This window comes from Arachis stenosperma, chromosome 8 (genome assembly GCF_014773155.1).
Source record: "Arachis stenosperma cultivar V10309 chromosome 8, arast.V10309.gnm1.PFL2, whole genome shotgun sequence".
In the NCBI taxonomy this organism is placed as follows: Eukaryota; Viridiplantae; Streptophyta; class Magnoliopsida; order Fabales; family Fabaceae; genus Arachis; species Arachis stenosperma.
Window position 1 is genome coordinate 43370229 of NC_080384.1, and position 27552 is coordinate 43397780.

General features: G+C 35.6%; 1 protein-coding gene across 1 annotated transcript; it reads right to left on the bottom strand.

The window, feature by feature from the left end:
- Nucleotides 1–107: 107 nt before the first annotated feature.
- Nucleotides 108–26915, bottom strand: LOC130946305 (protein FORGETTER 1). Its single transcript, XM_057874979.1, has 32 exons — nt 26162–26915; nt 23126–23191; nt 22855–23028; nt 22627–22757; nt 22017–22093; nt 18459–18640; nt 18248–18325; nt 17882–18014; nt 14872–14932; nt 14699–14780; nt 13758–13889; nt 13499–13642; nt 13321–13420; nt 13110–13241; nt 10997–11067; nt 10733–10905; nt 9762–9855; nt 7342–7439; nt 7005–7140; nt 6762–6868; nt 5297–5392; nt 5107–5194; nt 4887–5007; nt 4667–4778; nt 4466–4589; nt 4288–4365; nt 4078–4196; nt 3525–3578; nt 3341–3443; nt 1677–1805; nt 1138–1249; nt 108–779 (listed from the first exon to the last, which is right to left on the bottom strand). Exons 1-32 carry the CDS (start codon nt 26672–26674, stop codon nt 748–750), a joined length of 3852 nt encoding a protein of 1283 aa, XP_057730962.1. The 5' UTR covers nt 26675–26915; the 3' UTR covers nt 108–747.
- Between the last annotated feature and the right edge of the window lie 637 nt (nt 26916–27552).

The following is a 27552-nucleotide window of genomic DNA, read 5'->3' on the forward strand; positions in this document are numbered from 1 at the left end:
GTTTCAAGATTCAAAAGGTAAATATTGAATCAGGATCTACATCAGATGTATTCACATGTAATCTCAAGTACTTTAAATGAACGAACATATTCAAATCATGGTGTATTGAAAAAAAAAAACCACTTATTTCCAAAATCTAGAATAGCCGAGTTAGATCCACAGCCGAATCAATTAATTTGTATCCATACAAGAAGCAGAATAAAGAATGAATGCAGGAACTATCATATTGCTTTGCAAATGACACCAATCAATGTGTCGAAGGGATAACCTATGAGATTTGATCTTAAACCTGACTGTTTCTTCCAATGATTATTCCCGCTGTAATCTCGGTAGTCAAGTAAATTATCAAGATTGCTGGAATTGTATTGTGTTCATATGCACAAATGGAATATGTACTTCAACTATAATTTCAGCAATCATTTATATCCAATGCAAACGAGTTACTTAAAATATAGACTGGACTACACGTTAACACAACCTAGCCATCACCGTTTTTATCAGCGGATCATCTTTACAAATATACAAAAATCCAATTATACAAGACAAAATGGATGAAAGAAAAACAAAATTAAATGCAGCTGCACGTATGTGTTACCGGTGCAGAGGATGAGTCCTCCCCATTCCCAAAAAATTACAGCGCTAAGGCTGAGCATTTTCCTAGGACACCAATATTGGCGGTTGCACAAGCAATTAGATGGCCGCAACTGTATGCAAACTTGAATAATTCAACTAAGGTACCATACACATTCAATCATCGATTTCTTGAACCCATGCTAAACCTGCAAATGTTGAAGGAAAAATTAGGATGGTATCTCTTATCAAATCTGACAAAAATGAATTAGATTGAAACAAAATCATCTAGTAAATGGTAAATTGGTCCATAAAATTTGTGAGACAAGCTGGTCTCCTGCCCATTTGTCATTTTCAAGTTGTTTGACTTGTGTTTAATGGGGAGTGTTAAGTTCCACAGGATGCAACAAAGCCATGTTTGTGATAGAAGTTAACAGTCCACATCAACCAGGGTCAAATGGCATGAAGATCAAAAGTGGTATAAGAATTAATGTAATGCACATTGAGAGAGAGAGAGAGAGAGAGAGAGAGAGAGAGAGAGAGAGAGAGAGAGAGAGAGAGAGAGACCTTGAAGCACAGTTTCAACTGCTGCATTAGGAACAAGAAGTCCAACAATACGCTGGTTATCCCCAGTAGTTTCAATGCGTACAACACGTAGCCTCCTATGGCTTAGACGAGCCTGTATAGATTCTAACTTAGCATTTTCCACAAAAAATACATGATTGTAATTAAAGTAAAAAGTAATACATAGTGGCCCAAATCCCATTATCATTGTGAGACGAACCACAGCCCTTACAAAAACGGAATTGTGTCGTGAAATAAATTCTTAATGAAGCCAGAAGCGACTAATAAATTATTATTATCACGAGTAAATGGTCAAATTAAAAAATCTTTCGAGAACCAATTTGAAGAACGAGTGATCCTTCAGGGCCTAATTTAACCATTTACTCTTATCACTAAGCCATTATTGTAGCTGTACAAACAGAAGTACGGAACCATTTGGAAACCGAACTCAAACAAGAAAGTGAATCACTGTCTGAATTGATAATATTTGAATGAAAAAGACCTTTTTGTCCACACTAAAATATTTTATGCCAGTGACATACCTGCTTAGACAGGGCCTTTTCAACGGTTCCCCAAACAGGAAGAATGAGGCCGCCCAAGACATTTACTTCCTGCAATCTTCTGCCTACTGTGCAGAAAGTACCTATCTTACAATTGGGACCATGCATGCACTGCCAACAGAAAGAAAAACAGGGTGCCAAAAACGTCAACAATATATAATTTCTCGTCCAATAGTTAAAACCATCATTAGGTTCTAGCATCCATGAATTCTTGGTTCACAACATACACATGGGATAGGTTATAGATGGTGTAGAAATTCAACATCAAAGCAACAAGATATTAAAATTAATCAATCCATTTCTAGATATTCGTTCAGTTCAGTGTATGACAACTGGACTGACAGATTCACAACAATTCAAAAAGTACTTTTGAAGTATTGAAGGTTTTTCATAATAAGCCATGCAAAAGTTGGAGGGCACAGCTTTTAAGTATACGACCAATTTGCAACACAATAATGGTTTGGATTCATTTAAAATAACTTGCACAAAATAGGCAACCTGATGCAAGTATTAGTGAGTGATTCCATGGAATGAACAAGTGACCATGAGTTGACACGAGAACTTGTATGCTGGGTAGGTAGCAGAAAAATGTAATTTGTTTTGGAAAAAAGAAGCTGATTTCTCCTAATATTAATATGATGATGATGCTACGTGACCAAGTCATTTTAATAACCAAGTTCAACCAAGTTGGTCCAATAGCTTATTGGCACAATAAAAACCAATTAAAGAAGAAGATGCATAAGAAGAAGAAAAAAGACTTGATTGAACTTGATTACAAAAATAACTTCTTCACCTAGCATTTCTCATATTCAAATATCAACTGAAATTTTAATTCTTAGTTCTTATCAAGCAAACTAAGGATATTATTACTGTCTTAAAGGCACATGGTCACGTCGTTCAAGTAATTCTAAAATTCAGTAGACCAGGCATTATATACCTCAAGTGTGGCTGGTTTCATAGTCAATTTGTACAATAAAGCCTATCCACATCAGCTAGGCCTACAGAACTAGAAGTAGCATTAACTACCTTCTGCAAGCTAGGATGACAGCTGTACTAGCTGTAACTAACTTAGCAGTGAAAGGTCCAAACTACCCTTAGGGTAGTTTCCCCTACAAGTCACTCAATTGAGGACTTGACATGCACCATCCTCAGTTAAAAGAAATTTCTCCTCTCCTCTCTCTTTCTCTCTGTTCAGATCTCTACTACGGTATCCAGAGCTTAGAATTACTAGCGCAATGGAGATTCCAATCAATACCTCACTGCAGATGGAATATCCGCCCCCTCATTCATCTGAATCGAGGAAACCGCCTCCATCTCTGTCGCTCAAACTTAATGACAAGCATTCTCATACTTGCCACGATAAAGAGCAATCAACTATACAGCCTTACTGATCGAGGCACATCTTCTCATCCCAATCAATTCAACTTTAAAATTTATATAAAAATTGGGCTAAAACAGTAAATAGTAGACAGAACTATATATTTTACTAAAAGATCTTCTGATACATTTCACTAAAGATTGCCACCCTGCTTGAACATTGCAATGTAGCAGTTGATTTCTGTGCCAAACCTCTTTCAATATTTCATTAACACCAGTTCCCTTGGAAAAAATAAAATCAAGAGTAATAATTCAGGGAAGCAATATACCTGCTTAGATGAAACTTCATATTCATCTTCCCAACCAGTCTGAGCCTTCTCTATCGATGAAATTTTTCTATATTTATTTTTTAGTTCTGACAGAGACATCTCTCTGTATAAGCATAGGAAATTGTGATTAAAAAACACAACTAAATGCAAAGGCTGGACAAGGCTGACAAATAGCACTACATACCGAATTGATTCTCCAACAGCAGGCCGAACTATTTTGTACATACCCGAAGCAGAACTGAGAAGAATAAACAACACAAGAAAATAACATAAGTGATCAACAACAAAACTTTAACTCACTAGTAAATAGAAGTGATCAAGTAGACATTAGTATATTAATTACATGGCATCGTACATTATGAACCTGTGTATTTCTAACACTCCACCTCAAGTTAAAAAGTTATGAACACGTGGGCAGGTGTACAGCAGGTAGAGATACAAAGCGAATGGTGCAGCCCAACAGCATAGATTACTCTCCTATATATATGTTTGTCTCCTTCATTGTCGAGTACAAAAGAGTAATATATTCATTGAATCATTTGTTAATTTACTCTATTATTTCCCTGATTAATCATGGATCTCAACAGTGACAATAAGCGAACCAACTTTTCTTCAAGAATATTGAAGAGGAACAGGATGGGACGCTACAAATGGAAAGTGTTATGGCATGCTGCAGGTTTGATGTCAACATAATGCTATTTTTCTTATGTGAGTCTAACGGAAATAGTGAACTATACCTTTCAAATGTGAGAATGAAATGACGTTTTCCCAGCCACTCCCTCTTGGACTCATAAAACCCATCATTAGATGAACCAAGCCCATCCTTCTGCTTTTCATTCAACATGGTGCTTGCTGACTGGTCAGTTAAAATTGTGAATAATAGGTCATTGTCTTAAGCTTGAAATACAGCATACTGTTAATTTAGTAATGTGCATAAGACCAATCACCTCCCACGTGATTCCCCGATCCAAGATGAATGTAAATAGAACAGTTGAAGCCCCAGTCATCTGATCAACATGTACTGTCTGCATGAACAAGAAAATGTCTCCAGCTAGTATTAGCTAGATAAAATTAACACAAAATAAGTTGCCACCACATGTTCAAAAAGAAAAAGCAATACAATACCTTTGGTGTCCCTTGTAGTTCAATGACGTTAGCTTTCAAGTCAACAATGCCTGTGTCAAGGTTACCTTCAATGCGAGCATTCTGAACGAGAAGATCCAAGATACTAACGAATAACTCAAATAACCTATTATTACAGCTGTGATTAGCATATTGAATAAAATACTAAAAGGCATTAAAGCTTTCAATTAATAAAAGACAGACTTATTCTGAATCTCAGGAGGTAGTCCCAGAAGCCGATTGAGAAATCGTCCAACATCATGCATATCTGAATCGATAATGCGACCAGACAACCTTCCAAGCTCTTTACCATTAGCTACAAAATAGGCATGTGTTTAATCATGTGAATATTAGATAAAATATGAATATTTACAACAATCATACCACAAATCTAACTCTCAGATGATGGCCATAAAAGAGTTACCAATAGTTGTGTCCCTAACTATTCCAACAGATATGAGAGCAGCTTTTGCATGATTGATAAAATCTTGAATAGTTTCTGGTCTGTCAGATGAACATCCTTGAGGTACTACAGGCAAAGAATCCTAAAGAAACCATTTTCATCAAGAGATAGATTTAAGTCAATGTATGTGAACTAAACATTACAATATAGATATTTGCATTGTCAAAGAAAATTATTAGACCTGATCCATTATTCCTTTGTACATAATCATGAGTGCCCGTTTTCCATAAGCACTATCGTAATTATAAGCACTTAATGTAGGTCCAGCTCTATAGGAATTCAAGGAAAGCAGACACAACATAGCCAAAGATGTCAGCATTCAACCATGCTTAGCTCAGACAAAAGAGAAAAAGTTTTCAAGTACCACATGCCTGCGGTCCCCTTGAGTCAAAGCACCAAGTGATTCTAATCTCTTGGCAACAATTGATGCAAACCGTCGTTCTCCACCAAGATTAGTAAAGAGTAACCTGTAAAGTTTTATGAGAATGCAAATCAAGGGTAGGCCAAGAAAAGAAAATGCAACAGCTGTACTGAACATCAAAAGTGGTTGTGCAAGAATAAGACCACACACTCGAGAGTTGGAGATAGGCCCACAATCCCTAGAAAGAAAATCATTTTGCCTCTGCATATCTATCTCAATTCGTAAAATTAACAGATTTAATCATGTAATAATTGATACAAACAATAGAGATCTAGAGGGTTGTCTCCCAAGCCATTGCACACCCTAATGGCGTCTTATTGCTATTTCATGATACCAAGAGCTATAGAGGTATTTTCAGCCTGTCTAATGCTTGAAGCTATATGAGTAATTGGGCAGAGGTAATTTCAGCCTGTCTAATACTTGAAGCTATGAGTAAAGAAACCAGCTCATTGAAGGCATGATTGCAGGTGTATACTGAAAGGTTGTGGCAATGGCCCCTGGGTAACTGATACCGAGTGATAAGACAGTGTTGACTTCCTTTTTGTACTGTTGCTGCTGTTTTTTTCCATTTTTAGCTTAATTCCTACTTAATTTCACTGTTTCATTGGTATTATATTTTCCCTTTTATACTTATTCCCAATAACGTATCAGAGATTTTTTCATTTGTCTGGTTACTATTGTCTTAAAGACTTATTCCCAAGATTATGGGATGTCATGTTTGGCATTGTAGATTAACTTGGCTACGAAACCCCTATGAGAGGGAGTAGACTTGGTTGCAGCAACTGCAGGAAATTTTTAATAATGTATCTTTAAGCATAGAATAACAAGATGAGGTAACTTGATTCTAGGGACCTGGAGGAAAATTCTCTACTAAATGTACAAGATCAAAAGGTGTAGGAAATCTCAAGTATCGTGGTGGCCGACGCTAACTTAATTATCAAGGTGTGGTGCTTAGCGCTTCCCCCCAAAGTCGAATTATTTGTTTGGCTATTGCTTTGTGGGAGGCCCAATACTAAAGATTGACTGCTTCGCCTGAATATACTTCTGGTTCAAGTACAATTATGTATTACTAGACCCAAACCCACGCGATGCGCGAAAACAAAATGTATAATTCTTTTCAGAAAATAATTTAGTGCATTATACTTAAAAAGTAACGAGAAATCTATTAATTAAGTTATTTGTAGACCATGTTAATTTATGGGCAACCCACAAGTTTATGCCAGGCAAATACAGTCCCACTAAATTAAGGGACAACTAATCCCAGGCAAATTACTATTTACCCCTCCGTGTGTGGATGGAACTCAATATACAGCTCTAGGAACAAAAACAAAAGAATGATATGTAACCAATAGGGGAGGGGGGGAAGGAAACATGGTACACAAATTTAGTCAATAATGCCTACTGAGGCTACTGACCGATATTCAGGTGCTGAAGCTTGATTTGAACGATGAGTTCTTCCAAACTGCTGAATTGCTCGATCAGCACTCCATGGAAGTTCCAAAGTTAAATGAACCCTTCTTTTCTGTTTTTTAAAGTAAGAAGAGCACAGAACGAGGATCATTGAACAGAGAATGAAACACAAAGCTGAACATTTGAAGACAAAATAATGTAGGACAGAACAGAATTGGGGAACGATACTTTGAATTAGTTTGATATACCTGATTTGCAGCTCGTCTGTCTGCCTGCAAGGAAACACCAGCTGATCCAGCTTCTGATATAATAGCAACTAACTTTTTACCATCCATAAAGAGCTGTCTTTCATGCATGTTAACCATCTCCATAGTGACATCCTTTCTAGTGAGATGCAGAGAAAACAGTATATTATGTAGACAGAGGTACAAAAATATGTTCTTTATTAAATATAATAGCACAGTTCCTCACCATCCTTTATCTTTTTTCTAATACCAAATCCACTTCATAAATGCATAATCATCAATTCTCAACCATCCCATTTCAAAAATTTTATAAAACTGACGGACACAAAATACAACTTACGTATTGCGAGCCTGGTAAGTTACACCCTTCCCAGTAGATGCCCTCACAAGCATTCCTCTCCTTCCTGTCACTTCAGCAACCTTTTCAGGGCCTCCTAGCTGCAATTGAGTTAGATTACAGTAACAGGAAAGAATTAGTCTCAGCACTGCATCCCCCAATATGCAAAAGATTAACTTTAAACTAAATTTAGGATCTGTTTGGTTTGAGAAACCATTTTCCGCTTTTATTATGTGTTTTCCTTTTAGAATTTTATGGGAAAAAGAAAAAAAGAAAACACTGAAACATGATATCCTGTTTCATGTTTCCATTTCTAGTTTTTTTTTTTCCTTCACCAAATTCTGAAAATAGAACACACTAAAAACGAAAATGAAAATAGAAAATGAAAACACAAACCAAATAAGCTCTTATCATATCTGCCCAAGCTGTAATGGTGTATCCATATCGTAAGATCAAACTACTTTCCCAATACAAATACAGTTATGCTTATTGTTGATACTATATTCAGTCAATCAGCTATATTCACTCAATTAGGTTAGATTAGAATCAATTAGGATCAATTATGAATGATTATGTGTGTCTTTAGTAGGTAACGTAATTATGTGTAATGATTAGCTAGTGTATATAAATATACAAGCTCAGGAGTTCAGTAACCTCAAGCTTTCATATTAAATCACTGTCTTAACACCTATGATGCAAGAAAATTGAATGGGAAAATTTGAGCAAGGAGAATTCTGTTTTTACTTTCCATTGCTGAAGTGGAAACCAAGAAAAGTTGAGTGATGAAAGCAGAATGTAGGGCTCATATATTACTTATGAATCCAAATATGTTAATTTTGTAAGCCGAGACCAACACAAATCCTAGTGGCAAACCCAGTTCTTCACATAAAATCTCAAATCCTGTTCCTCAAATCCAAAATCGTTTGGTACTAACAGTACATAATTGGGTGCAATACCATGTTTGCTATTAGAATTCAATAGGCCTAACTCACCCCAAAAGCAAGCTCAAAGGGTGAGGGTTGCCTCACACTATAGAGACCTTACCATTGATAGATGTGGAACTTGTAATACACCGCCTTCATGCCCAAGAATGATCATTTGAAGCGTAAACATTTGCGGATGGGTGGCCCAACAAATTTGAATCAGATAGGCTCTAACACCATATTAGTATTTGAGAAAGTGAGAGAAGAGAGAGGAGTGAGGAACTAGAGAATCAGAGAGTGTAATGCGAATTGTTCATTCTCAAATCATCATCATTGAAGCATTGAATCTGAGCTTATATATAGAGAGGAGAAGCTTGTTCAGCAAACTAGTGTAAAGGGCAGAAGAGTCTTTGCGTGCTTAAGTTAGTTAGGGAAGTCTATCCTACCTGGCACTTGTTCTAACTTCCTAACAAATTGATTAACTGCTTAATCCTATTCAAGTGTTTAATAGAGCAAGAGTAGCAAAAGATCAAACCTTATTCAGTTTCTAAAAAGATAAATAAGAAAATTAAAAAAAAATTAATTGTTAAGCATTAGTGAGATGTAGGCTGTAGTTGGTATATCAGTAGACAGCAAAGGAACAAGAATAAGAGGAATTCAATTGTTGAAAAAAAAAAAGGAGTGAAGGTCTCTTCAATACCATTAATTACAGGCCTTGGCTAATGCTAATCATGTTGCATTAAACGGCAAAAACAAATATTATCTCTTCTCTCTCATCCCCATTTTTCAAAGTTTTTGAATGTCTCTCCTATCTAACAGACTGAGGAGGACTAGATATGCCATTGACGAGGGAGTTTCTTATGAGTTTTATGACACTGGTACTTGTTCCCAACGGTTGTTTGGGAATCGGATGGAACCAATTGGGGAAGGCTTCTGCAGAATTCTTTGTATCTGATCCTGCCAAGGCTATCGAAAACAAACCAATACATTGCCCCTCCTCCACTGTCCCAAACTTATATTTCGGGAGAAATCCATCTCAAATGTTGTCTAGTTTTGTGATGATTATTAGGATCCTAGTGATGATCAACCTACCATGGGAGGCCCTTTAAAGTTTAAACTGGACACTCCTTCAGGGATTAAAAAGGACAGTGTCTTGAGTTGAAGACAGGGAAAAGCTAAAGAACATTATTAGGGAAGCATCCACCGTTTTCCTCTTAGGCATGTTGAGATATTTGAAAACTATGCATTATAGATAAAGCTTGTTTGTTTTGCTTTTGTATCGTATCCTCTATGCTGTATTATCCTTCTCCACATCTTAGTGAAATTATTCTTTTATAAAAATAAAATAAAATTTAACATTCACACATATATTAGGAAACCAACAAGTGGCTACTATTTTGTAGCAGTGATCAATAACAGGTTAATATTTTATCATTACCAAGTAAATAATCTGAGGAATATTTTTCAAAGCAATAGTAACAATAAACATGAAAACACTACCTGGTCAATAATATCATCCAAAGGATTATTTGGAAGATCTAAAGAACGAATGATCTCTAATATATTTGTCTTGCGTTCCAAGGCAGCATCATACCTGCATCATATAACATTAATCAATTCCTTACTAGTTATTGTAAACAACACTTTTTGAAATAGCAACACACCCAGGGCCACACACAAAATCTAGACTCAGAATTTTTAATTAATTGACGGGTGAGATATTTGCATTATGATTTCCAGTGTATAAGGTATTTACACGCTGATGCGGAAGATTGACCAGCAAGCTATTCTGAAGTTAGTTATGACAGCTGGAGGTATTTACCTTACCTGACTAGGAGAATTATAACCTATGCTCAGACAAACAATTAACTTTATACGTTACTATACTAATTTTTGCTACAGGTAAATTACCAAAATACACCCAGAATGAATAAGACGGGGAAAAGTAATAACCTAAAAATATGAAAACAAATAACACCAAAAGATGGTATTAGTTCAACAAAAATAACAAAAAAAAAAAGGGAAACTACCATTGGTTTCTGAAAGTGGCAACTGGCTTGTGCGTTCTATCCAACCTTTTTTATAAACATTTGGATAATTATTTAGGATGTACATGCAAATAGATACTGTAAAATTCGATCATTAAACCCCTTTTACCATTTTTTTTAAATAATATCGCCAAAAAAAAAACCACATGGAGCAAAATCAACAAATTTTAGCAATGGAAAGATATCATCATATCCGATCTCTAGAGCTCTTTAGTATCTTTAGGAGCTTTTTAATCATTTTCATCATTTATAGTTATGTTTGTCAGATCCTAAATCTTTCAGATGCATTTTTTGTTGTTTACCCTTTTCGCTACTGAAGAAAATGGAACATGCAGTTTCTTTTGTAAACAGCTACCTAAAAGCAAACACTCATAACCATAAAAAGCAATACCACAAGTCAAGAAAATTGTCCATATTGTACACCTCTTTTGGAGTTCCAATATGTATGCTTGTCTTGCTTGAAGATATTCATCAGTTTTTTCCTTGCATAAATGGCACGACCACTCTTCAGGCACTATATCACCAATTGGTGGCACCAAGCAAGCTGAATGAACTAATTTACCACAGCAGGAACACCGCAATAGTTTTTTCTTTTCCTGCAGGATAAAATAAATTAATCTAGCATCACCATCATCAAAATATTTATTTTTCCCTCTATTTTAAAGAAATTATCAAATGAAAAATTACATCCTCAGTAGTGCAAATTTCGCATATCTGAAACTCATCGTCAGAATCTGTGGAATCAATAGCCGATTCACCTGGACCAACCCAAAAGAATATTAACAAAATGCAACTTAAGAATTTAACACTAATACCTTAAGAAGAAATTATATAACTCGAAAGCCCATATTAAACTCGCCTTCCATTTCCAAAAAAGCCAACAAAAAAAAAAAACTCCACTTCAGTTAGGTGAAATTCAACCCCCTTTAGTCAATTCCCAATATTAGGTAATCATACACCTGGTAGTCTTGTATTTTCTAAAATATAACACCAGACACCCTTCTAAGCAACACTAACATCCCTTGTAGCATGGTTTTGGGGAGGTCAACATCACTAGACAAATATAGGGAGGAAATGATAAGTTTCACCAAACCCCAAGGGAAGTCAATGTAATTTGCCCATTTTTAAATTGCAATGTCGACAACATGTTGCAAGACATTAATGTGTCATATTGCAAAACAGAGAAAAAAGTAATAATGGAGTGAGTTGATTTTATGAGTGTAGTTGATTGTATTAGTGTGGGTTGGTTAGGATTACACCAGTGCAAGCTGGAATAATGAACACCAGCTGTAATAAATAATTCTGACCCTGTGAAAGGCACTGCACCAGTCTCCATACCTTAATTACTCTCTCTCACACATACACGCAAATACATCCTATTATCTAAGAAAAGCTGTACCAAATAAATGCAAGCAGCAGAATCTTATCTCAAGCCAGGTCCTGCATAATAGAAAACTACTTGAGTTATGGATTTCACTAAAATCTTCCATTTCTTTCAGACAACCATGGACTTCAAAATGCTAGTCCATAATCAATATCTAACATAAATACCAATAGAGGAGTGTAGTAACGAATCAACAAGTGAACATTGCATGAAGATTCTCAGTCCAACCCCCCCCCCCCCCCCCCCCAAAAACACAACAGCCCCCACACCCCAACAAAAAAGAGGAAGTTAGAGACATCAGTGACTGTCATTTAAATACTTTAGAAAGAAAATTGTAGTGAATGAACTTAGAAAGATTGACTTTGATTTGAATACTTTAGGTACAGCAAAACATGTTGTATATCAAGAGATCTTTCACACAAACCAGTGACGTAGCAGGCTTATTGACATTAATAGAGAAAGCTTGGAAGTGACAGATAGGCTTAGAACATTAGGACAGCAGTAACTACCTTCAGCCAGCTAGGATGACAGCTGTACCAGCTGTAACTAACATAACAGTGCAAGCCCATTTTCCATTTTTTATTTGTTTGATAAAAAATCCACTAAGATGAGGAGAAGGATAATAAAAACTGGGAATTAGGGTTCCCCTATACAAAAGCAAAACAAAGCAAAAGGTTTATCTAAAAGCATAGTGTTAAGGACTTGGGTAACATAGGGTGCGCAACATCCCACTCCCACATCAATTAGTATAAGATGCTTGATGTTATATTTAAGGTGGGTGGCTCTTCCCTCTTAATAGCTTGCTTTTAAGGTGTTTGCACTTTCCTTCGGTACTTAACAATTACCTATAGGCTGGATTAGGGTAATAACTGAATACAGAAAGCTGATAGCCAAGTGGTTACCACTGGGTCAGTGTCGAATGAAGCCACCATATGGCTCTCTAGGCCCGGTGTATTGTTAGGGACTTGGGTATTATGGGGTGCCTAATGTCCAACATCGAGTGGCAAGAGATGCTTGATGTTGTATTCAAGAAGAGTGGTTTTTTTCCCTTAATAGCTAGCTTTAAGGTATGGTTTCTCACTTTCCTTAGGCAATAAATACACAGCCTTCTAGACTCAACCTGTTAGAGGGAAAGTCCCATATAAAGATGAATATATGGGTAATACTTAAAACGTTATTTTGTCAAAAATTCTGGCATTATAAATATAGGTCCATAGACCATACCATTGCTCTTTCCTAAATATTTGACTTTTTGAAAACAATAGTTTTATTTTTGTTATGCAGTTCACCCAATATAGTTAGGGAAGGTCATGGTTGTAAATGGTTCCAATAAGAGCATAATAAGAGATCAAACTTTAGCACAACAGAAACAAGGATAAGTAGAGAAGATGTAAAATTCTGTTTTGCAAGACTCACTTTCAGATTCTTCATCACTTTCAACATCGCTTGGAGGTTGCCATTTGGCAACTTTTCGGACCCTTCCTTTTACTGAAACACCAGGTGTTGCCGAGTGCCTCTTCCTTTGGAGCTCCTTTACCCCATCCTCCCCTATAAGACAAACCAAAAGAAGAGTTGATAATAACAATTATATAATAATGAAAAGCATCTAGCAAAACAAGACTCAAACCTGGAAGAAGTTCAGGTTTTTCTGGTAATGGGTAATTTTCTTCCACAAATTTAAGCAGCAATTCTCGAGGTCCCGAAACAAAATCATCAAGTTCAGAACCCTATACAAAACATTAATTAGAAAGTACCAGAAAACTAGACTACAATTTAAGGAATAACAATAGCATTTGAAAACATACGTATCTTGTCACAGCTTCCTCTGTTCTTGCCTCTCCTGTACTCTGAAGACCAATGACCACACACTTATCCTCACTTAAAGCTTGTTTTGCAAGTCTAACAGTAGCAGGAACTTTTGCAGACATACACATATGTCTAAAGAAACGCTACAACAGACAAGTAACATTAACAGAAAAGCAACAATTACATATATTTAGTGCAAAAAGAAGTCAGAAAGAAAAGAAATTGTATCAGCATTCAGCAACAACTTAAATCTAATACCTGGTGACTTGCCCAGTATAATCTCCAAAGCTGACTAGAGTTAGGTTTATCTTTATCATTCAGGAAGGCACTCGCCGTTAGTAACTCTACACGCAATTCTGCCCAAAATTCTGCTGCCTTTTTATACATATCCTAAAATGTATGATATGGAGAATTACATGAGATGAAAATATTGAATTCATGGGTAAATGTGTAAACTTGCAGATAATTTAGATGACCATTATAAATTAATATGATATTAAAAGAACATTGAACAAAGTGATGGGAAATTCTGAGTTCTTTTTTTTCCTTTTTGATAAAAAAAAATAAATTCACTAAGATGAGAAGCATAAAGGTTCTGCTATACAAAAGCAAAAGAAAACAGAAGATTTGTCTATAAAGCATAGTTTTCCAGTCTCTCAACATGTCTGAGAAATAATACAGTGGAAATCTATATTTTTCAAGATACCAGCCCTTGACAAAAAAAAAAAATTTCCTCTGTAGCTTTTTCAGAGAGAGATTTTTAATATGAAGCGGAAGAAAAACCTCTAAGAAAGAGCATAAGCCATCTGCTAAAAATAACAAGACTGTACTTTCAGTGTAGTGTACAACACAGGAATTTGTTAATATAAATACATAGACTGATATAAATGATATAAATAAAGCATTCTATTAATACATAAAGTTATACTAAATCTTACAAGTATATATGTAAAACATGGTGAAATATCAAATAGAGATTTTCTTGGCGTTAAATTTGTAACATATATGTTAATATTTATGTATATGAATGTATATGCCATGTCCTTGTCAGACAATTATAAAACTGGTGTTTCACTTAATTCCGAGTCTCGTGTTAAGTGTAAATGCTATGATCTATGCTTCACAGCTAACCAACATTTCACAAAATAATCCCAAACAGTATTACTTTTTAAGGATATAAACAAATTCATGCCCCATACCATCATTTCATCTTCAAGTGGTGCTTCGATAACCTCAAACTCAGCACCCTTGTAGCTAAGTGTTCGACATAAATACATCCCCCTAAAACAGAAAAAGTGAAACCAACAGATAAAATATTGAAAAACATATGTTTATAAAGCTGAGGATTGGCATGCACTAGAAATTTTTTAACCTTGCTTTCATGTCCATGGCAACTAGTTCTAGAGCTCCAACACCCCCTCTGTCAAGAGCACCTGGATAATATATACTCAGTTATTTTCAATAATTTCACAGAGACAGAAACACGTTCAGAGAGAAAGAACATTTTTTCCTTTTTCATTTTGGTGAATAAGAAATTCTTTAACACTAACAACCAATATTCTGTAGAAAAATCAAATGAAAAAATGAAAATTTAGATAACTAATTTCTTAAGTACCTAAGAAGTGGGGGAAACCATACCTGGAAAGCTAACTATTAAGGGAAAGAACCACTTTCCTGAAATACAACATGAAGTATCCCATACTACTCGATGGGGGACTTTGGGCACCCATAATACCCAAGCCCCTAACATAATTCAATATCTTTTCAATTAGATTATAATGGTGTAGGGACATTTGACTGCCTCCTTGTTCGTGGAAGTTCTTAAATTTCTAGTTTCTCAATCAATAGCATCCCACATATAATACCCTCGAGATTTGTTGTTACTTGTTACTTACTATTAATTATAACTCCTTACAAACGTACCCATTAATTGTATATCCAATTTTACTCTTTTTTAATTAAAAAAAATTAATAAAGATGAACAGAAGGATTATACAAATTGGGGATAAGGGCTTCCATATACAAAAGCAAAGCAAACAAAAGATTTATCTAAAAAGAAAAACTTTCAAATGTCTCAACTTCCCTGAGAGGGATAGGCTTCTAATCCTATCCCACAAAACATGCTTTTCAGAAAATTTGTAATCAAGGTGCGAGCATTATACTCGGATGAAAATAGTCCAAATAGTGGGAAAAACTACACAATCCCACAAAATTTTCCTTTTTTCTACTACCAAACCCAAAAACCTAGTCAATTTCAATTTCAATAATTTTTTATTTCCATATATTCATAAATGCATTTATATGATTAGATTTATTTTTCTTGAAAAATAAATTTATAAACAAGAAAGCAAGCAGTACACAGAGAATCTTAATATTCTCACAAGAAAAAGAAAATATGGGACATATAACACTGAGCAATGTAATAAGGCATGCCATTTACTCTGCATATCTACCAAACAACCACTTCACAAATGACTGTTTGCAGAACACCACAAAGAAACTAAGAAGTTAATCCTATCCGAAATATTGTCTAGAGATGGAGAAACCAGTTTGAAAACTATAGCATTTTCTTTCTAGCAAAATCTCCAGAAAATAGCAAAAGATGAGCATTGCCACACTTTTACGGTTTTTTTTATTTAAATAAATTGAAAAATACAGTTATTTCCAAATATACGCAAAAGTTATAGAAGTTGCGAAGATATGCAACTGATTCCATTTCGCAATAGGGCATTGCATTGAAAAATTAAACTGCATTTCGCACCAAGGAGTTGCGAAATCAACATGTTTCATGCAACTATGAGCATTTTGCATGAAGCACTTGGGAAAATTGAGTTAATTTTTTTGCATTTGTTCTACTCATTTCGCATCAGGCTAGTGGGAAATATATTGATTTTTTTTGGCGCACTTGTTCCACTCATTTTGTGTTGACTTTTTTTTAAGCTAAAACCCCATGGGAGACATGCAAAATGTGCTCGAGTTTTGTGTGAAACTCAAATCCCACTGGGCAATGCAAAATGAGTGGAACAAGTACAACTCAATTCCCCCAAGTCCCTAAAGCAAAATGCTCATAGTTGCATGAAACATGTTGATTTCACATTTCCCTGCTGCGAAATGCAGTTTAATTATTCAGCGGAATACCTTACTGCGAAATGGTATCAGTTGTGTATACTTGCAACTTCTACAACGTTTGTATGCTTGAAATAATTAATTTTTTATTTATTTAAATAAAAAACCACAGTTTTGCATTGTTTGTGAATCCCAAAGCATCTGAATTTAGTAAAAAGAAACTGTTGAAAGTCCATTTGCAAACCAAGCTTTCTATAAAAATGTCAAAAAGCATGATGCAGTCATAATTGACAGCAGAATAATACAAATTATAGGAGACGCTAGCTCTGAACTACTAGATCAACAGATAAGAGACAAAATAAGGCCTGCACTTTTGTGGCATCTCCTGTGAAAGGTGAACAAAAAGATTTGGGCAACATTAATTAAGTGGAAGGACAACGATGAGTTGGAGAATACTTGGGAAAATGCTCAGCCATTATTAAGCGATTTCCAGAATTTCACCTTGGGAAAATGCACAGGTAGTGGAACAGTAGTAAAGGTATGCATCAAAGTATATAAAGGAAAGAAACATGCAGAGTTAGAGGGAAAAGGATAAGTAGCATTGATAGTAATAGAATCACATAGAATTACATGCAAGAACTGCAAATAACTTGTATAGAGGTTACCATTTCCATCAAAATATTTACATGTTCTACTTCCTTTAATTATCCTTGATTGATGAAGTAACTAACATCAACATAAGACAATACAGGCATTTACTAAAGTTTTGTCAGTAGTTTGATCTCTTATATCAGTTCTACTATAACCAAAGACCTTTTGATGACTAACTTACACCCCAACTTAGCGAGACACTTTTAAGCATTGCCAAATTTTTCAAGCCTCTTCCCTCAGCATTTGTGTAAGCAAAACACATCAAATTATTCTCAATCAATATCCACCAACAGCTTATTAATGAAAATAATAATGTAGTCGTCATGTACAAATCATGTATGACTCAGAAAGTAACAGCAGCAAGTATCTAAAACGAAAAAGGTTTCAAACTTATCAAACAATTTTTGTGAATGAAAGAAAAGACTTCTTCAGAACAAGATCACCAGCTATAATTGTATTTCCTGTTTAAGGACAAGTTGGACACGGAATATAATAAGAGAATATATGGGTATAAACAGTATAAATGCATCAACTTCAAAATCTGGGGTAAAAAGCTAAAAGAAAGAAAAAACACAACAAAAACAAAAACAGAAACAAGAATACTAACAGTTACGTAAGGAAAAGGGAAATTTTCAATACTAGAAAAGGAGGAAGAAAAACAATACCTAGAAATTCACGGAAATCAGAGAAAGAGGTCCCATCTCCCCAAAGACCAAGTCGAACCATATAACCCATATTGCGAGGTTCTGATGCACCAGTAGCAGAGCAATAAACAACACGAGCGTCAGGTAGCCGGTCCTGTTTAATTTAAATAGCAATAGTTACAGAAACCCACTTTTATCAACCACTTCAACAGTAAATATTACTATATCCGGAAATATTATTGCAGACAGACCAAATGCGCACGCACGCGCACACACACAGCCTTCGATTAGTCACCAATCTTATAAGTAGTTGTCAAACATGTGAGCTTCTGTAGGTCACTTTAATAATAATCCAAGTCTTCAAAAGATAGAGAACAAAGAACAAACCTGAATTTCAAGCACCGCTTCTCCGGTTCGTGTTGGCTGACTTCCAGATTCAGGGACCAAATTTTTCGCTTTGTGACACTACAATCAGCAAATCAAACCTTAGTAAGAAAAGGTAAAGAAAATCAAATTGAACCAATAAGCACACAAATCACCAATCACCATCTTTCAAATTGAATAGACATGCGAATAACATTGGGGAATATTTCCATACCTCATCAAAAATTACAAGACCGTCAAACCCTGGTCCACACCACTGTACAAGCTGTTGGAGACGTGAACGACCTTTCTCAGAGGATGCTATGAGACTATTGTATGTCAAGAAAACAACTCCCTCCCTGACCCCAACAGACTTTGAATCAAGCTTAGAATAAGGCAGTTTGTTCAAAGCATGCACTGGATAAGGGGAAGAAAAATAAAGAAACTTAAATACATAATAATACTATATGCTCGTGGACGAGAAACATATAGGCACTTTTTCAAATTCAACTCTACATAAAAGTGAAATCTGAAATGGACTACAGAAAGGAACTTTTCCCATGAAGACAACAACTCATCAAAAACTATTCATTCTATGAATAAAAAAATGAATTATTGTAGCTAATAATGTAGGAGAATGAGCAAAGAAAACAAATAATCTATTATGAAGTCCAAGTGCATCAATTCTGGCATGATAAGCCTGCAGCATTAGATGACAAGAAATTTCAAGTTGATGTATGGTCCAAGCAGAGGAAACAAACTGAAAGTAACGAGACCACAAATTTTGACGAGGAAGGGGAAACACCACCACCAATATTAATGATATAAAAACAGCCAAGCCTTGTTACAGTAATGGAGAATGGCAACATGAATCAGAGATCACCAGAGTGTTCTATCATAAACCACATTTAAGGTAGAATCATCCAAATAACTATTTTCTATTTTTTTTTATCAACAGTTTTTCTTCATCTCCCACTTCTTCTCACCAAGACGCTAACTTCCATCATATCTTTTCAACCCAAGGACATCAATATTCACACACCTAAAATCACCAACAATAAAATCCTACCTTGAATCTACATGAGCTATGTACATATTGTAAATGCTAAAAATCAATTTGAAAGAGAGCACATAGCAAATAAGACATCCTCACAAGAAGGAAGAAAATGTCCTACAAAAATTCTCGGATCAGTGTGAAATGTCTTCTTAGCTACCTATGTTATCTGCTTGCAACAGTGTGCCTTTTCTCTGCTCACAAATTTAAGTTCATGATTTGCCTTTGGCTGATTGTTCAATGACACTGTCACATTGAGGAAGAGTAAGCCACCTTCCAAGTGCCTCAACATCCCTATTCTGCATTTCACCTCTAATTTTCCCCATGGGATAAAGTGATGAATATTGGATTGAGTTTTCCTTCCAACCTCCAATTAGAATCAAACCAATGGCTATATTCGTTATTTCACTCAGGCCATTTCAAGGCTTCATTGGGTCTCCAAGTTCTCAGAAGTTCCTTATGTCGTTCTTTGCAGTCTATTGTTGCATGTATAGGAAACTTCCGCTGCTTTCAGTGTGCCTTCTCCCACCATCATTGTTAGAATTCATAGCCATCATTTCTGTTAAAAAAAACTCCACTTATGGCCTTCTTCCAAATAATGCAATTGATCAACAAGTTGATAAGTTGATGGTTATTCCAACTACCTTGTGCTATATTTCACATATCCAACATCCCAAAGTTGCATTGCTAGTCTTCAATGGAGATGATTTTATATTTTCAAGGGTTAAATTGTTACAAGCTTAAAGGTTAGCAAGTTTTAGCTTGAGGGAAGTGTTAGAAATCAGGATAGAATCATATCATATCAAATCAGAGTACCAAATATGATCTCCTAGGATTTTTTTTATATATTTATCATTATTCTCCATTTTTCTTTCCTTATTAGTATAAAGGTTTTATTATTATTATAAACAGAGGCTAGAATCCTCTTATGAAACACATCACATAAGAGTAGTATATTCTTTTCGCACTGACCAAAAGGTGAGGAAAAGACATTAAGAAAAGAACTCCAGGAGGAGGAGGAGCCAGATAAGAGGTGAGAAGCAAAGAAACTTCCAAAGACGGGTAGAAGAAGAAACAAGGTGGGAAGGACTGGAAGTGCGGATGAGATGTGGAGTGAGATGTTAGAAGTTATCGGAAAAGTGGAAAAAGAAAGCTTTGGTAAAACTAGAGGAATTGGAGCAAGAGACAAGAAGTTATGGTGGTGGAATACAAGTGTATAGGAGAAGGTAAAGGTAAAGAAAAAATATTTTGAAGAGTGGTCTTTGTGCCACAACAATGAAAATTGCAAAAAATATAAAATGGCTAAGGAGACAAAAGTGACAATAAACGAAGCAAGAACAAGAGCATATGAGTGTCTTTGTCAGTCCTTGGGTACAAAGGAATGGGAAAGAGGTATATATAAAATTGCAAAAGGTTGAGAAAGAAGAACGAGAGATTTGGATCAAGCTAGCTGCATTAAGGACAAGAATTCTGAGGTTTTTGGAAAAACTAACTTACCTTTCTATGTTCAGCAGAGAAAGTCGAGAATTGGAAAAAAATAAAAAATAAAATAAAATAAAAAGAAGGAGGAGGAGGTGGAGGAAAGATAAAGCTGCTTACATGAGAAAATAATAGACTTGTCAAGTGCTAAAGTCCTAGTGTCAGGAGTTTTGAAAAAGGGGATAGGGTAAAGGAAATGAAGGACTGACTAGTTTAGTAACCTTTTCATCCATTTAAGCTTTGGGATAAGTGATTTCATGATATGGTATAGCTTTTATATGACCAAAAGATCTGGAGTTCAATCCTTATTACCCCCAGAACAAATAAATTCAACATAAGGTAAACTAAAAAGATAGAAAAAGACCTATGTATATGTATAATCACAGATTAAGCCCAAAAAGCGGCTTTTATTGGAGAGGGTGTATTAGATACATAACCATTCAAGTATCTCTACCTATCAATTTAAAGTTTTGGGAAAAGTGGTTTATAAGTGTTTCTACAACCAAAAGAACTAAAGTTCAATCCTTGTAACTCCCGAAACAGGAAAAAAATTAGCACAAGGGCAAAAAAAAAAGAAAGAAAGAAAAATACTTATGCATAATCACGCTTCGAGCCCAAAAGAAGCTATTGCGCGAAAGGGCATGTTACAGATATAACCATTCATGTGCTTTCTCATATTAGCTTAAACTTCTGGGATAAGTGATTTCATGAAAAAGATAGCAAACCAAGGGATGATAGGCAATAAATGGGCAATGAGAGGAAACAATATCATTATCATCCTAAATATCTTACCAAATTTTAATTCGAGAATCATCAACCAAATAGAAGGATAAAAGAAGAACATTATGGTAACCCTAGAGATGAATTTCAAAAGACATGTATATTATCCTACTTGCAATATATCATTGCCCCAACCATTCGGGTGCAAACCATACATAAAAAGATCAAGAAGAGTTACACACAGCTTCAGTTAACGAAATATAAGGGAACTCTATCCACACACCTCACATTTCAATAACAATTTTCTCACCACTAGTCACGCGCACACACACACACACACTATATATATATATATATATATATATATATATATATATATATATATTAAGCAAATGGGAAAAAAATAAAAAAAAATGAAACATGATTAGATTAGATTAAGTTGCTTTAGGAAGCACACTGAAAGTGTCAAACACTAATAAATACACCACATAATTAACAAATATGTCAATACAACAGTATTAAAATCAGCAAAGAATTTACCATCAATGCACGTTGCTTCCACATCATCCAAGTCTCTTCTTGCATCAAACTTCAAGTCTGAACCAACAGAAATCCACCTGTGTAATATCATTGGAAACATAGCAACATAATCAAAACAAAACCTCCAGTTTATAGTCAAAAACCTAATTGAAATCACAAATGATTTTTCTTTTTCTTTTTTTTTTTTTTGTTCTGACAAGGGACTCGAAATCGAGTCATTGGGGAGGGGGGAATCTAACGACTCTAAGTGGTACCAACTGGGATACTCCCATGTTGGCACAAAAGAGATACTAAACATGTTGGCACAAAAGAGATACTAAACATGTGCATTACAAACATACAAATTGGATCTACATTGTTAATGGGTGTTTATCACAATTATTAATAAAGCACACGCATGATTGCATTTGGGGACTGTGACCTAAATTTGTAGAACTTTTTTCCTTCCATGGTGCTAGAAGCCTAGAACTTGGTTAAAATCACAAACAAGCAATAAAAAAGGTGATTGTAAGAACAAATAAAAGTACATCTGGTGCATTAACTATTATTTATCACATTTTTTCGATAAACAAAAGCGTGATTTCATTTGGAGACTATGACCTAAACTTACAATGCTTTCCTCCTTCCATGGTGCCAATTCTCCCAAATTAGCCCTGCAATAGTTCGACCTTTACCTATACCAGCTCCATCTCCGATAAAAAATCCTGCCCTAGCACCATTAGGTAGGTGTTGAAGATGTCTCTGTCAAAAGGAAACCCACAGGCCAGATCAATACAACAGAAAGGTAAAACATAGATATATACATATTATCAATTATGAATTACGTTATAGAAGAAACCTGGCAAGCATAGATCAATGTCTCAATTTGCAAGCATGACAAAGCCTTTGAACTTTCCAAACTATCTTTTATTTGAGGATCATAAGTTGGCTCAGGTGGCTGCACTGCAGACAAGGAAGATGTCTCCACAACAGGATCTGGGTGCAGAGGCCCAATGGATACTTTTGGAGGTCGCTGCACACAGATATATCAACAAAAAAAAAGGTTCCTCTTTCAGCCAAACAAAACTTCTAAAATATAACGCTCTGAAAAGAAACAATTAGCAACTCACATAATCTGTAAATGTTTCTCCAAGCATCCCTCCTTCATCCTCGTCGCGCTCCACCTCAACAGCTAGCTGATTTAATTTAATGCACAACAGAAAAAACAAGAAGAATAAATCTAAGAAAGCTAAAATATTCAAACAATTTATTTCAAAATAAAAAAAGACCTCAAAACTTTTGAACAAATGATTTCAATAGATAAATGGAGAAGAGCAAGGAAAAGATACTAGAACTACTTGCGGCAATCTCATGCTTCTAGAAGAAATACAGTATTTTCTTGGCTGAGTCAATGAAAAGTGGGAAGGTGTAAAACCGAGAAATTTCAACAGAGTTTTGGCTAAAATCAAAAGTTTTACAATTTACAATGTTGCATATGCTGTTACACCAAGCAAGTAAAATGCATTTTTTCATTCCAAATTTTCCTCCAGCCAACTCTATACCAACGCAACCAAGTTTATTGCATGTCATAATGCAAGAGGTAAGTATTTTGAAGTGAGAGTCCAATTTTGGAGTGGCCCCTTGTTTATCTAGGGCCAAGGAGTTCTGTTGACTTGCAATCCTAGATCTACTCTCATTTGGGATCTTGTTGATAAGAAGATTCCTAAGCATTTTGGGATTTGGAACAGGACCATTTTTCTCTAATGGACCATATCACTCTCATTCAGTCATGACTGTCAGCCATTCTTCCTTCCTTATTATCCTTGTTCCATATTCCGGCGGCAGTGGCCAACACATTGAAAAGATTGTAAAGGACTTTCTTCAATGTTGTGCTTTGGATTCAAACAGGGATCATTTGGTGCACTGGAGAGTTTGTTCCCACCCTAAAATGGAAGGAGGCTTGGGTATTGGCAATATTGTGTCTAAAATCATTACTTTGGTAGAAAATAGCTACAGCACTTTCCTTTAGAGTCTCACTCTCCATGGCACCAAGTTATCAGAAGTAAGTATGGTTTGGACAGGAATGGTTGGGATGCTAATGCTGCTGCCTAGGCTGCTCATTCTAACCCCTAGAAATTCATTTCTCAAGGTTATACTACTTCGTACTTTCACACCCTTTCTTTCTTTTAAGGTAGGTGATGGGTCACAGTTTAACTTTTGGGAAGATCACTAGATAGGAGATAGCTATTCTAAACTAGACTTTGCTCATCTTTATCATCTATTTTCCTTGCATAATTCCACTATTCAGTCCTTTTACACTACACAGGGTTCTTCCTTCTCTGACTTCCATTTCTTTCATAACCTAAATGATACCTGTGAACTTTAGATAATCTTAGGTTCCTCGATAATTTTACTACTTTCTAATCCTAACAAAAGGATATAGCCTCTTGACTCCTCTAGTAAATTTAGTTGTAAATCCTTTTCTCCAATTTGGAACTCTGTCTTCAAATACAATGTCTTCCCATATTCATAAAACCTAATAGGAAATCCAAAGCTCCCTCTAATTACAAATCGTTTGAACGGCCAGTTATTCTTAATAAAATTAATGAAAATGACATGTCAAAAGTTCGAAGGCCTCATAAGGCTATCTCTCCTGTTGTGTGTGTTATGTGTGGGGCAATTTCAGGAACAAATTCACATCTATTTTTACAGTGTCCTGTGGCTGTGTTTTTATGGAACAATTTAGTTGGTAACATGTTGGGTGTGCCCCGGAACTTTAGATTGGCCCCTATTAATTAGGCTTGTTGGGTTTGGAAGCAAGAAAGAGGCAATATCTTTGTGGCAGTATGTAATACACACCAGTGTTTGGAGTATTTGGTTGGAACATAATGCTACACATTCAATGAAAAATTTTCTAACAAACTTGTAGAGAGATTGGAAACTTTGCCTTACAGATAAATCTTGGTTTGTTTTGCTTTTGTATAGAGGAACTCTTACCATCTAACCTGTATTATCCTCCTGCTCATCTTAATGAAATTCTTCTTTTATCAAAAAAGAAAAAATGCTCTAATTGAAGACGTTGGTGGGAAAACGAAGGGCAAGGAAAGACAGTTAGTATTTCTATTCTATCTTGAGATGAGTTTAAAATGTTTATTAAAACAAATATGGGATGACTGATTAATTACATGATAATCTGTCATTTCATTACATATATTTCCATTCTAAAATATCTTTGAACGAAGGGAATGTTCAATCAGAATATAAATGAACTTCCTCCACTTTCACAACAAACCTTTCCATAAATTTGTAGTAGAACAAAATACCAAAAGGTCAAAATCGTTTTTGTTTATCATTGACAATAGCTGCAGATGTAGTGTCACTTAAGCAAAAGACTTAAAGACCATTACACAATTTCACTTACTTTAGGAAACTGACACCCAGTTCCACGTTTACACTTTTACAATACATGAAGCTTCCTGACATGTTCTTATCGGGCAAGATTAGAAATTGGCTTCTACTAGGTGTAAAGTTAGAGGAATTTCCCTCTACAGTATATTGAGAGGTTGGAAAGCATTGCTTTAATAATGTTTTTATTTCTGTAGGCTTCATGCTTTGTAAGGAGAACCTATTGTTCTATATCTATTAGTATTCTTCATTCAAATGAAATCACAACCTAAGTTTAAGGCCATTATAAGGTCTGAATAAAAGGAAAGAATAGTTCTACTCAATCACCAGAGATCTAAGTGTTCAACTGTGCTATATAGGACATTTGACATTGAATTCCTTTCAGAGCAAAATGATCACACGATAAGGCTAAAGTCCAGTTCCTCATTATTGGGACTTTTTCTTATTCAGAAAATATTTCTTCATGCGCTCACACTTATATTGTTTTTATATCTTTTTCAACCAATATAACCACCAAATATCACGATATCAAATATTTCAGAGATGACAAAATGGACCACAGGAGAAGCATTTCGTCAATCGTTCTAATCTTTAGGAGGGACTTTTGTTCTTTTGGGTTCATTTTGTCAAGTACCATAATCTTCGAGTATCGTAGTTTTGGTGGTTTACTCGTTTTTCATCACTTCACATTCCAAAAAAATACTGGGAAAGCACAATTAGACTCGTAGAGAGCAATTAGAATCAAGGTAACCGAACCGAACCTCGTTGACTTCTTCTGGAGGAACCGACGGCAGCACAGAAGGGTAGAACTGCTTGACCTTGGAAATATCGACGGCCAGGTCAATCCCACATTGCGGGCAAGCGAAGCGTGTGAGGCCGTGAGGAACGTTGAGGATGGCCTTGCAGGAAGCGCAGGGAAGCTGGATCTTGGTGGGATCAATGCCATGAGCGGGAACGTGCGAAGGCTGCGATTGCGAAGACAGAAGAGGAAGAGGAGCAGGCGGAGGCAGTGGCGCATGCAAAGGGGGCGGCGGTGGCGTTGTTCGCGCCGCCTGGTGGGGCCTAGGCATGAGCTCCGGAGGAAGCATCTGCGGCATTCTGCAGCTAGGGCAAGCGAACTCGGTCAGGCCAGGGGCCACGGTCAGGATCATGCGGCAGCCGGCGCAGCGCACGCGGACACTCTCGGAGGTCTGTGAGGGCGGGTGAGCCGGTGGTGGCGGTATCGGCGGTGGCGCCGAGAGCGGCTGGTGAGTGACCGATGGCTGCTGAGTCATTTGTTTTGGTGAGGAATAATAGGATGGGTTAAGGATAGAGAAAAAGAGAGAGATATTGGATTGTTTGCTGTGCTTCCTGGCGGAAGATTCTCTGAGTTTTGGGTTGATTGGCGATTGTGGATGTGTGAAAAAATGAGGCCAATGTTGGGACTTCGTATTGTGCTTGACGGGGGTTTAGGCATAGCCGCATAGCCGCATAGGTATTGAAACCACCCCAGCAATCCACCGGTCAAGATATCGGATTACTAGATCGGTGATTTAGCCGGTAATGTTACTGGTTAAATACTTAAAAAAAACACATTTTTTTTGTTGACTATTAAATCCTAAAATTAATTAATCAAACATGTACAAATAAAACAGAATTTAATTTAGCTTATGTTAAAAAAATGACAACGACAAAATAAACAAAAAGTAACTTTTATTATATAGCTTTATGTTGATTTATTATCTACCATTCGTTATATATTATTTAAGGTATTAGATAAATTATTAAAAATATTCTCAAAATATTTTAGACAAAAATATATTTGACTTTGTTTTTGATAAAAGTACTCTTAAATAATTTTAAAATGTATAAAAATTGCACATCTATGGAAATAGGAATGATTCATTAACGTTTTGGTCCGATGTGGCAAATAAAGTGACATATGTGACAGACGAAAAAATTGACACGATTTATTATATTTTTATCACAAATTTAAAAATCCTAGACCCAAATTTCTTCGAAGGAATTTTTATTTAAATTAAAAAATACAAAATTTATGAAAATATATAAAATATAACTTAATTACTTAAATGCACAATGTATTACATTTCGGTTATCGAAGGAATTTTAAAAAAATGAATAAATCTCGGATATTCAGACATTGTGTCATAAG

Coding starts and splice junctions, on each gene's coding strand:
- LOC130946305 (XM_057874979.1), bottom strand. CDS start 26,674: ATGACTCAGCAGCCATCGGTCACTCACCAGCCGCTCTCGGCGCCACCG. Junction 6,869..7,004: donor ACAGACGAGCTGCAAATCAG/GTATATCAAACT, acceptor TTTAAAAAACAG/AAAAGAAGGGTTCATTTAAC. Junction 1,250..1,676: donor AAAAGGCCCTGTCTAAGCAG/GTATGTCACTGG, acceptor GAATCTATACAG/GCTCGTCTAAGCCATAGGAG.